This window comes from Marmota monax, unplaced genomic scaffold (assembly GCF_021218885.2).
Source record: "Marmota monax isolate L192 unplaced genomic scaffold, Marmota_monax_Labrador192_F-V1.1 WCK01_AAM20220418_F8-fsc00056, whole genome shotgun sequence".
NCBI lineage: Eukaryota > Metazoa > Chordata > Mammalia > Rodentia > Sciuridae > Marmota > Marmota monax.
Window position 1 is genome coordinate 12,450,996 of NW_026695212.1, and position 16,964 is coordinate 12,467,959.

The 16,964-nt window shown below is 33.0% G+C and overlaps 1 protein-coding gene across 5 annotated transcripts in view; it reads right to left on the reverse strand.

Moving 5' to 3' along the window:
• The window catches only part of Osbpl8 (oxysterol binding protein like 8), a 184,161-nt gene that overhangs the window by 25,054 nt on the left and 142,143 nt on the right, over window positions 1-16,964 (reverse strand). For all 5 annotated transcript variants that reach the window (XM_058574613.1, XM_058574612.1, XM_046430599.2 and 2 more), the window contains 9 exons: window positions 15,160-15,261; window positions 12,557-12,760; window positions 11,187-11,271; window positions 9,565-9,736; window positions 7,474-7,711; window positions 6,613-6,797; window positions 5,924-6,005; window positions 5,557-5,655; window positions 3,119-3,215 (listed from right to left, as the gene is read on the reverse strand). In XM_058574613.1, the coding sequence (XP_058430596.1) occupies window positions 3,119-3,215; window positions 5,557-5,655; window positions 5,924-6,005; window positions 6,613-6,797; window positions 7,474-7,711; window positions 9,565-9,736; window positions 11,187-11,271; window positions 12,557-12,760; window positions 15,160-15,261 (1,264 nt within the window). The remainder of the gene's footprint in view (window positions 1-3,118; window positions 3,216-5,556; window positions 5,656-5,923; window positions 6,006-6,612; window positions 6,798-7,473; window positions 7,712-9,564; window positions 9,737-11,186; window positions 11,272-12,556; window positions 12,761-15,159; window positions 15,262-16,964) is intronic.

The following is a 16,964-nucleotide window of genomic DNA, read 5'->3' on the forward strand; positions in this document are numbered from 1 at the left end:
TTTGGCCATTAGGTTTTCAGCTTTTTTCTACTTTTCATAAGGGATAATTTCTATTGATCAAATTCACTTATTCTTTCCTTTGTCATCTCTATTCTAATGTACAGTTCATTCTATAGCTTTTTAATTTCAGATTTCAGCTCTTAATATTTAGTTTCTGAAATAATTTGTATTTTTCTGCTGAGCTATCCTGTCCTATCTTTCCATTTACTATGAACATGTTTTATATTACCAACAGAGAACACTTATAACTTCTTTAAAATCCTCTGGTGATGTTTCTAACACTATATAGTAGTAATATGAAACAAATGAAAATAAGTAGTATTTGGCTTTTGAGAAAGTTATAATCTTCTTCATTCCATACACATTATATATATAGGAATAAATGCCAGGTAAATTAAACAACAAAACATAAAAGTATGAGTTCACGTAAGTAAATAATTACCTAAGCTCAAGTTAAGAAAGGGTTTTCTAACCATGACATCAAAACGAGAACCATAAAAGAAAAAACTGATCATTTATTGCAAAATATCAAGAAAGATCATTGCTTTTTTCACTTCTTTCAAATTAACTAATTAAAATTATACAGATAAAAATCATTGCATATAAATGACATTTAGTAGTATACACACTGTGGAATGTTTCAGTCTATTTAACATCTATCACACACAGTTATCATTTTTGTGTAAGAACACGATATCTACTCTTGTAGTGTTTTTCAAGAATACAATATAACATCCTTAACTATGACCATACCTACAAGAAAGTTCCTGTACTACTTCTTCCTGTTTGTACCCTTTGCCCGACATCCTAACCACACAGCCCTGCCCCCATAACTATCCCAGCCTCTGGTAACCAGCATTCTATTTATTTCTATATATATTTCTAGGTTAACTTTTTTAGATTCCACAAGAGCAAGATCATGTGTTATGCACCTAATAAAGTTGACTTATTAAGTGATATTCTACAGAGATGTCTTTAAGTTTATTTTAATTTAGACTAAGAAAATGAACTAATTCCTCACTCAATATAACTTCCACAAAAACCTCCTTACGAGGTTTTTGTATGAGCAAGCCAATAGCAAAGAAGAAATAAGGGTTATTAAAAAAAAAAGTACCCAATAAAGGCTACATTTCTTTCAGATTATAAAGGAACAGATAGCTCTCAAATATAAATTGTATCATAACCGGACTAAGAAAGCCAAGTGTGGAAATAATATCACAAGTGAGCTAGAATCTTAAATTAATAAAAATTGCTGAGTGGTACTTATACACAATGGAATATTACTCAGCCATAGAAGAGAGTGAAATTATGGCATTTTCCAGTATACGAATGGAACTGAAGGCAATTATGCTAAGTGAAAAAAGCCAATTCAAAAAACCAAAGATCAAATGTTCTCTGATATGTGGCTGCTGACTCACAATAGGAGGGTGTGGAGTATAGGTTCACCAGATTGGACAGGGGAGAATGGAGGGCAAGGAGAGAGAATGGGAATGGGAAAGACAGTAGAATGTTCATATATGAATACATGAGCAATGTAACTCCATGTCATGTACAATCACAAGAATGAGAAATTATACTCCATGTTTGTGTAATATGTCAAAACACATTGTACTCTCATGTATAACTAAAAAGAACAAATAAAAAATGAGATTGTTTGAAAGAAAATGGAAATTTATTTTTATTTATTTTTTTGTGAATCCAATATTTTCTTTTTATTTTTTAATTTTTTTTTAGTTACACATAACAGTACAATGAATTTGACATATCATACATTTAAATCAGATAGGATATAATTTCTCATTTTTCTGAGTATACAGGTTGCAGAATCACATTGGTCATGCAGTCACATATATATACACAGTATAATAATACACACAGTAATAATAATAATAATAATAATAATAATAATAATTTCTGAGAGTAAAACACACACAATACTCATAAAAGTCATTTGTATTGTAGCCAGGACAGGGGGTGGGAAGATGGCAAGTGTAGTGGGAAAAGAATAATCTAAATATGAAATGCGTTTAACCTGGGCTGGGAATGTAGCTCAGTGGTAGAGCACTTGCCTAGCATGTTTGAGTGCCTGGGATCAATCCCTAGCACCCCAAAAAAGAATACGTTGACTTATTTCTTTTAGAAGAAAATAAGCAGTCACCTTCTGAAGTTAAAAAAAAAAAAAAAAAAAAAAGGCAAAAACACCAAACCAAACATTAAAGGAACCAAATATAAAGATATACACAATGTTTCTGATAAAAAATTACTCTTGGGGTAGGGGGTATAGCCCAGGTGGTAGAGTGCTTGCCTCTCACGCACAACGCCTAGGTTCAATCCTCAGCACCATTTAAAAAAAAAAAAAAAAGAAAAACACTGCCTTGAGATTTGCCTAATATGGACTTATCTCTGGTTCTTTACCCTCTTAGGAAACCAGACCTTAGATTTCTGTCTTTATGTTTTATTTATCATATTTTATACTTATTTTCACTTAGGTTTAAAATTCTTCAGTTGAAATAGAATTCTTTGATCTTTTTCCATACAAAAATGTTTAAAAAACAGCATTTAAAGGTATATATTTCCTACTAGTATATATTATTGACAATGATTTGTCTGAATTGTCAAAATTTTTATATTAAGGTTTCCTATTATGTTCTCCCTCATACTTGCAAAAAATTTTATTGGTATATTATTTGGCCCAAGGTTAAATATCATTACCAGGTGACCCTGGACTAAGTAATCTGACCATACTTGGATTTTCTCTCTATACTAAAAAACTAAAACAGAAAGATTGATCCCTTGGGTACACTGAAACAAAACAAAACAAAACTTGGTAGAGCTAAAGGCAAAAGAAATTCATTATGCATTAGAAGGCTATAGTGGGTATTCATTCTGTCTTTTCCTAAGTGATGTTTGTGATAAATTTACAGACATGTGTTGAATAGTTATATGAAATGAGCCATACCTCTATTTATGAATGGTCACTATTCAAGTAAAGATGATATTTAAAATGACATATACATTCATTGCTGAAAACAAATATTTTTTTTTTTTTGTAAACAAAAATCTACCAGAAAATATTGCTTCTCTGGAAAGTGTACAGATTGAGATGGGGGGAACTTACCATAAAACTTGGACTTAGCCAGGATACTGCCACTAAGGCAAAATCCATCTTTTCGGTTACTAACATAAAAGGCAGATATTGGTGGATGGTGGGACACCTATTGAAAACAGGAGAAACATAAGATGTAATAAAATAAGCATATTATATTACTATTATCAAAGGTTCAAGTCTTACAATAAGTGAGAAGAAACATTTGGTTATTAAAAATATTAAATATTGGTTGTTATAGTAACTAGCTTTCCCTGTTACCCAAGGAAATCTACCTCCTGGCATTCATACCAAAAGATAGGACTCCCTTATACTGAATCAAAGATGGTTTGTATGGAAATGTTAGTATATAATTTCTGACATTAGGTTATAAGGTAGTTTCCATTTTGGGAGAAGCCAGTTTCCATGCTGTGAAAAACTCCATGGAGAAGTCCATGTGCTGAAGAACTGAATTCTCTTGTCCATAGTGAAGGGAGGAACCTGGAAGTGAATCTTCCAGCTCAGTCAAGACTGCAGATGACTGCACAACTGACTAACATCTTTTTTTTTTTTTTAATTATTTTTTAGTTGTAGTTGGACACAATACCTTTATTTATTATTATTATTTTTTTTTATGTAGTGCTGAGGATTGAACCCAGGGCTTCGCATGTGCTAGGCAAGCACTCTGCCACTGAGCCACAACCCCAGCCCCATGACTCACATCTTGATTGCAAATGCATGAGAGATCCCGACCCAGAACCACTGAGTTAAGTGGATCCCAGATTCCTGAACTTCATCATATATTACATATCATTTTAACTCATTCATTTTGGACAATAATCTGTGACACTGCAGTGTCTAAGTAATATTCTTAGTTATTCTTGGTTATTCTCCATATGGATTACTGACCTGGCTGTAGGAAACTAAAGTTTGACAAACATATTAATAATTAATGTTTTCAATATACTTATATCTTCTAATTTCTGAAATGAGATAAAGCTAAAATTTAAACTCTTCTCAAACTTTTGAAGGATTACAGTAAATTAAAATGCAAGGTGGTGTCATCATTATTTTAAAAAAAATTAATATAGACAAGTAGTTTCAACCTGAGGGGTTATCAGAAAGAATCTTTAAGGGAAGAGGAAGACTTCCAAAAGACACAGGGTCTCATCCTCCCTACATTCAGGGAGAGAATTATTATAAGGAGTGATTGTTACTGAGAGAGAAATCATATTACTCAGAGATTAGTGCAGACAAGGGAGAATATGGAAAATCATGAAAACAGATGCACATAATTAAAGTTTAAAAACTAAGAAAATCTGGGACTGGTGATGTGCACCTATAGTCCAAATTATTTGGGAGGCCAAGACAAGAGAATCCCTTCAGTACAGGAGCTAGAATCAAGCACAGGCAGCATAGCAATACCCCATTTCAAAACAATAAACAGAGACTTGGCTCTAAGGCCCCTTCTCTTTGGTGAAGTCTGTCTCTTGTCACTTTTACAATAAACCTGCTGTGCACTTGCTAAAAATAAAATAAGAATAAGTAAGTAAATAAATAAAATTAAGGTCTGAGTTCTGTCTCCAGCACCAGAAAACAAACTAAAAAACCCCCAAAACTGAAATATTTTCTTACTACCTCCTATGTATACAACAAAAAGAATTGGTACCATCCCTAACCAGGGACATAAATATTCTGTAATAAGGTAAACAATACCAGTGTTAAAGTAACGAGCTTAACAACAACAACAAAAATCACACACACACACACACACACACAAATACAGACATTTGAGAAAGGAAAAATCCCTGAGAGTTGTAGTTATTGAATAATGAGAAATGATCAGGTCAGAGTTTGTTTAGAAGAAGAATAGCTAAGAAGAAATATTGGTGGGAGAAGTAAGTATAAAAATAATGAGGCAAGAAAGTATAAGATAACGTTACCTAGTTGTGAATACATAGGGTTCTAACTACTTGGAAAAGCATTTAATCTGAGATAAATTTAGGAAAAAACTGTAGGACCCTGAACACCACAAAAATTGGTATAATTCTAATTTCAGAACTTAAGAATTCTGCACACAATCAATAAAGTGTTTTGGAAATATAAACTTGGCCAAAATTAATATATAATAAGTGTTTGTAGAAAGGTAGGGAGTAAAAAATAAAAATTAATTTTTGGTCAAAGGATTCTATGACTGTAACAGTAATGCTTAGGAGTATGGTATTTAGTAGCATATAGTACTAAAAAGTTAGATGTTTACTAAGCATTCACTTATTAGAAAGGTTAAACAACCATCGTGAGTTTACTGAGATAATATTTTCTTTCTTTTCTTTTTTTTTTTTTGGGTGGTGCATGAGAGGCAAGCACTCTACCAACTGAGCTACATCCCCAACCCTGAGATAATATTTTCTATAAAAATGTCCAAATAACTTCCAGAACAATTTTGTTTCTGTAACATGCGTTTCCAATACCTGTTCAGCAATATAAAATGTTTTGCTATTTGTTCTGGGATGAATCCATAGACAACGGAAAGTCTCCCCAAGTATGGGATTGTAAGGTTTCTTCAGTCCCTAGTTAAAAAAAAACACAGAAGTTTTAAATTATAAATAGAAAAGTCAAAGTAGTTTAAACCAGTCAAAACAGGATTGACTATCATCTGGAAGACATTCTTATAAAATTTCATAGCAAATGAAATCTACCTGAAATAAGACAACTTCAATCAAAATATAGGTCTAAATAATCGAGCATTTTACTAGTAATTGCCAATAAATAATCTAAGTATTGCACACGAAAAATAAGAAACTAAAAAAGCTAAACAAAGTAAAATATAAATATTACCTTTGGCTTTTTATAGAATCCTGACAAATACCATTTCACTACTTTCTTTAAACGGAAATAAGGATTTTCTTCCAGAGCAGCCCTAAAAAAAAAAACAAAGTGTTAAACAGAAAAGTTTAAAGGCTAGGTCACAAATTCTCCCTCAAATATATCAGTCAATAACTAAATAAGAGATATGATTGGAAAAACATAATTCATATTTAATAAACAGCAAGACAACCATGTAAATTGATTCCTGAGAATCATTTTTTTTAATCTAGTCACTTCCCCCACCCCACATTTCTCCCATTCTTTGATAAACTGCCCAGGGGTTCTGTGAGAAATTGGGATAAACACACACACATACATTTTGGAATTTCTGCACTGCACAACACCTAGCATTTACAGTATTGAAAAGTGGCCAAAGAGCCCCATGAACAATTTCGTTAGAGGTCCTCAGCCCCACAGTCAGTGAAGGCCCAATGTTCATTTGATTATCTTTCCATTCAGCTTCCTAAATGGAAATATTACAGCAAAGTATTAAATATGCTTGTTATTAAAGTTGACTATAGAAGTGGTTGAGAGAGAGAAAAAAGTATATCATTCATTACAGCCTAACTTTGGAAAGGTATAATCAGTGAAAGAAGCATTCTTGAGAATCTCTAAAATCATGAAGCATCTTCTATTTTAAGAAATAAGAATATACTTACTCAGACAGGAAATCTGCATGATAGTAGTAATCTGAAAGTTTATCCAGAAAAGAACGGGGTTCTAAAATAAAAGTAGGCAGAACTACCCTGGACAGGTCCATGCCAGGACGGACCTGTTTCAGCAGTGTCCAGATAAGGCTCTTGTTTTCTTCAGACACAGTTTCTGTTTGAGAAGCCTCACCTGCCTTTAACAAAACATATTGAAACATTGCACACACACACAGATATATAGACAAGACAACTAATATTAAAAATATGACTTTTTTCCAGGACTACTCCAAGCACTCTTAAAAGGTAGAAACAATTCAAATAATAAATAAAGTCTACATCTATCAAACCCTAAAAAAGGGAGCTGTGAGAGACATTAAAATGAGCAATATATATGGAAGATCCACTCTAAACACTTTATCCTATTGTTTTATACTACATTTACTTCTCAGCACTTGCAATAGTTAAGAAAATTACAAACTCATGTTTCCTCGCAATTTAGTTTGCATCTGGAAATGACATCAGGCAGTATCCTACTTCAAATGCATACCTTAAGAAAATATAATCTTTTTAAGGTACTGGGGATCAAGCCCAGGGCCTCATGCTTGCTAGACAACACTGCCACTCAGCTGTATATCCAACTCTTATAAAGTTTAAATTTAATAGACTATATTGGTATTTGTATAAGTGTGTATGTTTGTTTATAAATCCTGATATATTTTATATGCATATAACCATAGGCACCATGCAAATATTCTCTTTCAGGAAAATATACAATAGGTCAAGCAAATAATATCTACAATATCATTTGGAAACTGCAATGACTTTAGGAAGCCATAATTTCTCAAAAAAAAAAAAAAAATAGACCTTTACCTCTCCAAGTTCCTCATGGCTCTGTTCTGTGTAGGTGGTCTCCTTTAAAGGCTCAACAGGCTCAGGTTCAATGTATGAGTCATCCTGCCTTTCTGATGTATCTGTGTCACTTTCTTCACTTTTCCCCATCACCTCATTGTCTGACTCATCATGCTCTTGATCATTTTCTTTATCAGATTTGTCAGAGTACATATCTTGGTCCTTAAAATGCTGTCGTTCAATTTCACTATCATTTAACCTTACGAGAATTATTTAGGAAGAAGAATAAAAGAAGTTAGGAATACTTAATGTATAAATCAGAATAAAATGTAACAGTTATTTTGAATTTACTATGTACTAGTCACTGTTGTATTTTATATAGTTTAGTTCATTTAATCCTCAAAATTACCCTAGGAGATAGGTAATATTATTATTTTACAGATGAGTATATAGAGGCACAAAGAAGCTAACTAAAAATCTAGGGAGATGTTAAAAGATAACACTCTGAGATTTTTACCTTTCTACTCTTTGGGCTAAAATCTTCCAAAAGCAAGATCTTAGACTACCCCTTGCTAGATTTTTTCCCCATAGTTTTGCAAGCATCATCACTTCAAGTAAGCTCCCTGTCACTTCTGGTCTTAAAACTGTCAGAAAAGTTCATCAGGTTATCAAGTGAACTCAAATGAATTATGACTTTCCACCTGTAAAAGTCTACAAAGCTACTCACAATGAGTCTAATAAGAAGGAAAAAATGGAAAAGATTAAGTATTTGTATTGAATTCTATTTAATATTTGTCTGATAGGCTTAATCTTCCAGGAAGAATAGGAAATGTAAGCTTCAACTTAAGGAAATCAATCTATTGACATAAAATTGAAAAATCTGCTATATTCATCCTATTCTCACTTAAAGTGAACAGGGGTAAATAATCTGTACCAAAGGCGAGAAATCTTCAGAAAAGGTCAACAGGTACCCATTCCTTTATTATAGTGGTCCTACTTCACTCCTGTCCTATCTCATTCAGATTCCAGGTTTTGGATTAACTAAACCTCAGACTATGGGTCTGCAGAAAAGGGTGGTTAAAGGTTAGGTAATAGAAGCTTTAAAGTTTTAAAAAGTGTTAAGCAGAAGTCTAGGAACAAAATGTTCAGCTCAGACCACAGGGAGGGGAGAGCATCGGTCTAACCTTAAGAAAAAGAACCTTAATTCTGATGGGAATGGAATAAAAGCTGCAGAGTAGAAGCTAATATGTGGGGAGGAAAAGGGAAGGGCTAATGTTTTCCCTCCTAAGCAACAAAAGAAATCAGCACTGGAATAAAGCCTTTACACTGATGCCCAGTTTCCTTGGAGAAATATTTATTAGTATTAACTACAATGAATGGTCCAGGGGCTAAAACCACCAACTGGAAAAAGTTTCAGCTCAAAAATGCTTAACAATATGAGAAAATTCCACAAATACCATGTAGAGGAAGTCCTCTGCCATTACAAAAAAAAAAAAAAAAAGCGCTATAGAAGAGCAACAAAACTACAAATTACATGTCATTGTTATGAGGCAGAAAAAGTTTCACAAACGATGTTATTGAAACTGACTGTTAAATAATACATAGAATTATGGCAGGAAAAAAAGAGTAAGAAGTAGAATTCTTTTTTGGGGAGGTGGTAACTGGGGATTGAACTCAGGGGTACTCGATTACTGAACCACATCCCCAGCCCTATTTTGTATTTTATTTAGAGACAGGGTTTCACTGAGTTGCTAAGCACCTCGCTTTTGCTGAGGCTGGCTTTGAACTCACGATCCTCCTGTCTCAGCCTCACGAACTGCTGGGATTACAGGCATGTGCCACTGAGCCTGGCTAGAATTCATGAGAGGAACCCTGTGCCTAAAGTTGAATAGTTAGCATAGCTATAACTGGGGAATACAGAGTATTGGATAGAATAAAGGAAATACATTTCTATACCTGATCCTAGCAGACAAATTTTAAAGGCTTTAGGCCACATCATGAGAAGAAGATAGGCAGATTTTAATCTACATACATTACTAAAATACTAGGACTGCCAAATAACCTAGTGGACATCATGCTCCCTGAAATCAATACAAATTACTATTTACTTACTGGAAGTTGTCACCACTGTGGAGATTGTTTGCACGTAATAAGCCATACAATGTCACGTGTGTATTATCTGATGAAATGCTAAAGTCATGTTCCTTTCCTTCTCTGATCATTGTGCGTTTAAGAAGACTAGAACATTTCAAAGCCAACTCTAAAGCATCCATCCAGCACCTTCCTAGAAGAACACAAATTTATAAGCAGTACAATTAAATTAAAAGCGTCCATCTTATAGTCTCATTACCTTTAAACATACCATAATTTCTCTGAGAAACACTGGAAAAGTTAACATGAACATAAAATTTGCTAAGATTTTCTAATGCAATATCTGTTTTACAAAAGCTTTTTACACAATAAGCATCTATAAACTACTGATAAATGAATAGCACATAACATGAATTAGCAAGAATACCTAGTAAAATAAATAAACTTTATTTTCCAAACCTTAGAACATTAAGATGTAGCATAATTTGAAGGTACCAAGCAAAGTACAAATATATATTGAAGGGGTTATGTTTCAACTAGTAAATAAGCTATCTGAAATAATGTTTTGTCATTAATAAGAGGTCTGCTCCCAGGCTTAACATCCATCATGCTTATATGTATGAAAATTTGGGGGGCTGGGGATGTGGCTCAAGCGGTAGCACGCTCATCTGGCATGCACGGGGCGCTGGGTTCGATCCTTAGCACCACATAAAAAAATAAAATAAAATAAAGATGTTGTGTCCGCCGAGAACTAAAAAATAAATATTGAAAAATTCTCTCTCTCTCTTAAAAAAAAAAAAAAGAAAATTTTTAAGTCAGGAAAAAGCCTATATAATGCTATCACTAACTGCCATACTTGTTAAGAGAAAATTAATAGATTTATCTTTTAAATCAGAACTGCATTAGCAGAAAAATGTTTATATATCTTTAAGTTCTCTCAAAATTTAAATATATTTGTTTTAAAATCTGACAGCAATATCTGCTACACAAAATAGTTTCATATCAAAAGTTCAGGTCCATATTTTAATTAAAAATAATCTTCTGGTAACAATCAGCTTTGAAAGCTTAGAAGATTCCCTACTTCAAGCTAATAAAAACTATGCAACATAAAAGCACAGAGCCATTATCAATTATTAAGGTTTTAAAGCTACCTTGCTTTCATATAAATAAGTTTTGCTCTCCCCATATTTGCTTCATTAATGAGGTATCAAGTTATAAAGTATAAAATAAAGACTGTGTACTTTAATATTTTTTACATAAAATAAAACCAACAGTATATATGTGTCTCATAAATGTTACTATTTAGTGATGAAATATAAACAAATGTATCTCCAAAAATGATAAAACTTTATGATTTACCAAGAAGAACACTAAGAAGTCAAAAAGGGATTAATGGGTAAGTGGAGGATGAAGAAGGAAACTAAACTGCTAACACATGGCTCAATTATAAGACGTTTCTTTCATGTCAGATTTCTGTCTACCAAGTTTACAACACATAAAATATTCTAAGTAACTTATGGTTCCAATATTTCTACTTCAAGTCATACTAAATACAGACTTCCTCCAGGAACAATACAAAGTGATACATAAAAAAGCTCTTAAAAATGAAAACCAAAATCCTGTCCATCAAAAATTATACTTACCATCTGACTCTGAAGTAGCTCGGATGATCAAATAACTGCTAGGTAAGGGCTGAGTTATGGACCCAACTGCTTCACCTTTTGGACCCTTAGTAATAAAATAAATTGTGTATAATAAGAATTAAGAAATCTTAACTTTGTATTATCTATCATTATTTAAAATAATCTAAAGCAGGCATAGATTCTAATTTAAAAGCAAACCACCTTTAATTTCATTCTTCCTGAGAATGCAAAGGTTAAATATTAAGGCAAGATTTTTTTCTCCAAAAAATTCATCTCCTTAACAGAAAACTAAACAAATGATAATTAGCATCGCTTAAATATTATCTCTACATATTGCCTACATATTAAAGAGACCTAAAATTTACCATAATAAACCCAGAGAATTTCCATTCCACAAATACCACTAGATAAGAAACACTAAATTTCTAGAAGTCTAGCGAAAACAGCTGTAAATATAGTTCACAAGTAAAACAGAATTACCTAAGCCCAGAATGGAACTAACTCTGTAATACTAAATTTATTGCTACAATGACTACTGAACTAAAGATTAAAAGTTCAGGTCTTTTTTTATGTGTATGGATATTGTCTAACTGAGAGTGTATGCACACACACACACACACACACTCACACACACACAAAGTGAAGCTACTTGAACTTAGCACTAATCTCAGGTGGTTTTCCTTAAAAAAGAACTTCCAACCCTTATTCAAGGGTAACTGACCTTCTTAGAAAATAAAGATCACTTTATAAAAATTTAAACTAGATCCTTGATTTGGTATGTACTGCATGGCAACTGCTTGTAGAATGCCTTGAAAGTTAATCACCTAAGGCACTTCCACCTCCCTGCTTACTTCTGCTTTTACAGCACATTAGTGACCTCAGTAGTGCTCTTTAGTTATAAAAATGCTGAGTTCCATCCTTAGAGCTGCCTTTCTTAACTAGGACAGCTTCTGCTTCTAGACTCCCCATCTCACATTGACATCACTACAGGAAAAATCACAAAATAAATGGCAGTTTCTGTTTTAGGAGTTCTTACCATTCTGATGAAGAGGAAAAAGTAAATATAATGCAATGTTATAAAGAGAGTAATTAAAAATTTACCTAAACAGTATAAATTGAATCCCCAAGGACAAGAGAAATAAAATGCAATATAAATTTGGGAAATATTTTCTGGAAAAATTGTTCAAGTTAGATCTTAAAGATAAACAGTCTTTTGGTGCATGTTACATTGTGATTACAGACAGGAAATAATGCTCTCGAAAACAGGAACAACTCTGAGTTCTGGGAAGACAGAAATCAACTGATTGATTTATTGTAATTCTACTCAGATTTTCATCTTTACTTTTTACCTTGAAAAGTGCTTACATTACCTTTACTGCCCAAATAGACTGCTCCAATGGATGGAAAAGTTTGAAACAAAAGCCATCTTTTTTTGATGGACGTTCAATGATTTCACAGGCATTCAGAAGGACTGTTCCAACCCACTGACCATTTTTTTGTGTTTTATATATCAGTAGCACCCCAGGTTTCAACACACACCACAACTTGGTCCAGCTCTTTAAAGTACCACGAATCTATAGAAAGATAAGTTCATTTAAGGAATAAATATTTGTTCTTCTTGTCCATAAGATACAAACTGAATAATTGCAAACAGGATTTCAAAGTATCCTTAGCATGTATATTTTTTTATATTTCTTTAAAAAGATACCACATGGCAAGCACTGAATATAGATGTGAAATAATATGGCTCCTACTTGTAAGGACTTTATGGGGAGGAGAGTGCTGGGGATCAAACCCCGGGCCTTGAACATCCTGGGCAAGTATTCTACCACTGATTTAGTGGTAGAATAAGAATTAAGAGATCTTAACTTTGTAAGATCTTTTGAGACAGGATCTTGCTAAGTTGCTAAAGCTGACCTTGAAATTGCAAGCCTCCTGCCTCAGCCTCCGGAACAGCTGGGATTGTAGGCATGTGCCACATGCCCAGCAGCAACTGAAGTTTCAGTAGAAGACTAGTTCAACAGTTAAAGAAAATGTACCAAGTAGAAGAGTTTCCAGAGTCAGGAGCCATTAAAATATACTAGTACTGGGCTGGGGATGTGGCTCAAGCAGTAGCGCGCTCGCCTGGCATGCGTGTGGCCTGGGTTCGATCCTCAGCACCACATACAAACAAAGATGTTGTGTCCACTGAAAAACTAAAAAAAATAAATATTAAAAAAAAATTCTCTCTCTCTCTCTTTAAAAAAAAATATACTAGTACTGCAGTTCTTTTTGTAGCATTTATAAAGCTGTAACTTTATGTGAATAAATGGTTATTTTTGCCTTTTCTACATTTTCCCCTTTATCACTGCATCAACAGTGCTGAAAACATTGCTGGCACATACCAGGAATTTTCTAGTGGATGAATGGTAGGAATGAGAAAGAACCTCTTCCTTGACCCTTAAAGTGTCTTCCAAAATTACTTTGTTTTTAGTGATTACATAAAGCATAATATGTAAATTTCTTGGAGGAAATTTTAAAACACAAATTACATGAATCTTCTCATAAAATGTTCCTTATCCTAAGATTTAATGCTATGTTAATAAGCCTATACTTATTTTCAATCATTCTTTATTTCTAAAATCTATTGAAATTGTTTCTAGGCAACTTACTGAATTCACAATATTGAAAAGAATGTTAAAATTTAGAAATTTTAAAAATAGGAATTATCCTCACTTTTATTTACTTTAAAGCATCTGTTCTCTTGAGGTACTTACATAAATTATGAAATAAATGTAGGATTTCCTAACCCCCAAATAGATATATTGCAGTAATTCTAAATGAGAAAAATTGAAAAGGGATAATTTGGAGCTACGTATAAGAAAAGTGAAAATTTTTAAGAAAAAGGTAGATATACATGTAAAAGAGATGGTAAGACAAAAGAAGCAAAAGGAAAGGAATTACCCTCAGATAAAATTCTTCTTGATGGTAAAGATTTGACAATATGTCACAGAAGACAAATTACCAGAATATAGGTTTTAAAAAGCCAGTGAAGTGTTTAAAGAAGATAGGCTTGACTCGGGGGTAGGGAGTGAGATCTGGAGTTAAAACATTTCTAAGTAGAGCCAAATTAAACCAGAAGGTGTTTTCAGTGTAAGATTGAAGACAATCTTGGTGTTACTTAAATTGTCAGGGAAACTACCATTAGATTGCCAATTTAGTGAGAACTTCCATAATTGGTTTCATAAGGGTTATTAGGTTGGAGGTCTTACCAACTCTTGAGCAAACTGGAAAGCCTTCAAGGATGTGGTGAATCTTAGGTGAATGCTAGGTACTGCTAGGTATAACAAATTTCTGGGAATTAAAATCTTATAAATTTATTCTTTTTTTTGCTTTTCTTTTGCAGTGCTGGGGATTGAACCCAGGGCCTCATGCATGCTAGATAAGCACTCTACCATTGAGATATCCCCAGCCCTACAAAGAGTAGTTTGAAAGATTCTTACCAGATATCCCTCAGATAAAAATGAGGAAGAGGGTAGAGTGACTGAGATGAGAGAAAAGGAAATAAAAATAAAAATAACCAGAGGTCAAAAGAATAGCATATGGAAGTAGCAATATGTATGTCTAACTAATACTTTTCAAATGGTAACTTTTATATTAACTTTGTCTCATTTTTTCCTCAATAATGCATATACCAAGTATACAACAATAATTTGAGTAGTAAGCAAAATACTTAACATCATACATAACATCACACAAAAGTCTTTTTAAAAGAAATGCTATGCATATTTGATCCTATTGTTAAGAGAGATATTAAAGTTCCTTCTCCCCATTAAGATCGGAACATAAAACCTCTGAGATACACTTAATAATTTCCTCACCAGTGAACAAGGATCACCTAGCAAGTGTCTTTGGGCTTTCAGTACACCCTGGGTTTTTCCATTCTAGTAGGTAAATATACAGCAAGCTGAACTCAAGATGCAAACTCACTGACCTTTAACCAGTCAGCCATAACAATAACAGAAGGATCTGTGATGGTACTGAGCAACTCCTTCGTAGCTCTTTTCTTTTCTTCTCGGTAATTTTTCTTTTGCACCTATTTTATATAAATAATGGAAAAATTAAAAACTCAATGGAAGCATTCTTTTTTTCAATTTTTTAGGTCTAGAGAATGTAGTCTATGAACTGCTAAGCCTCATGAGCATAAAAAAGTTATCATGTATTTGGATGGCTGTTTTATATCTGGGAGAAATTTTTAGAAAACCTACATTGCTTAAAACTAGCTTTTCTGATTACTGGTTCAGTTTTCTATGGCTTTAAAAATAATTTTATCTCTTTTTAATTAAAACATACATGAATACAATCTCATGGCAAAAATTTCAAACAGCACAAAGCTAAACTCATTATTACATTCCATCTTCTTCCAATCCCCAGAACTAACCCCAGTTAACCTTCTGGAAAACCATACTTTCAGATTATTTCTATGTATACAATCTATAGAAATACATAGCCTTTGTAGTTCTTTTTTTAACACATAAAAAATTTCTCCCATTTAATATTTTTTTGGAGACTGCATGACTATCTTATTTTTTTTAAATTACTCCATAGGATTCCTAGTAGGAAAAAAATAATAAGAGAGCTAACATTGATGACAATCTATGAACCAATCAAGGGCTTCTTCACCGGTATTCCAATTACCTCATTTAAACATCACAATAACTTCTTGAAGTAGAACTATTATTAACCTTATTGCACAAATGAAAAAACTGAGGCAGAGAGAGTACCTTGTCCAGGAACACAGGAAATTGTGGAGTCAGGATTCAAACAGAGGCAGACTGCCTCTCAAACTATGCTGTGTACTTTTAGGTTATATTGTACCATTTGTTTTTTAATGAATTCTCTTAAGGATAGCAATCTACCTTGCTACTAGTTTTGTTTATTAGAAACAATGCTACAATTATTTGCAAATGAAGCCTTGTTTTCTTTCCTAATACTAAAATGTAAGATATAAACAATTAAAAAACCATGGATGAAATTAACGCATTCAGAAGATCAAAGTTTTACCTTCATAATTAAGTTACTTACGAGATAATGTGGGAAAGCAGCAGTAAATTAATAAAGTATTATTGCTTTCCTTACATTTGGATATAGGAAGAGTAATGACAACCTATTGGTGACTACATTTTTGAAAAATTACAATATAAAATCTTCTACCAGAAAAGTTCCATTTAATGGAAAGAGACTACACATGCAGAATAAAATTTTAATAATTTTATACCCCCAAAGCATTAGACTTTTGGTCTTTTTAAATATGTGTATCTAAATTAACAGATTTAATATGAGATTGCAAATGCAAATGTATATAGGACTAGCTAGGTATGGAATACAATAGGTAAAACATACTAACTAAGGACAGGAGACAGTTAAAATCATGTATTCCTTAAACTTCAGCTTCTAAGACCATTGAGTAAGACAGGTCTAACATTACATATTTCTTAAGAGAAATAGGAAATCTGGACTTTAAATTGTTGGCTCAAAATTTTAAAATGTTATTCAGGTCAAACAAAATATATCCATCTACCCATGGGTCAAATTTAGCAAATGACCAGGCAGTTAGCAAAATGTAATTTCATGGGTACCAGTGATTCCTAACAGGTGTTTCAGAACACAGTGATAAGCCCGTGAAGAGATACCAGGTCCTTAAAGCAGGCTGCTCTGGACAATTATCAAGCAGTATAATCATCTGACTTCCGTGACCATACAAATAACAACATTTTCTTTGTGTGCCTGTTCAACTGT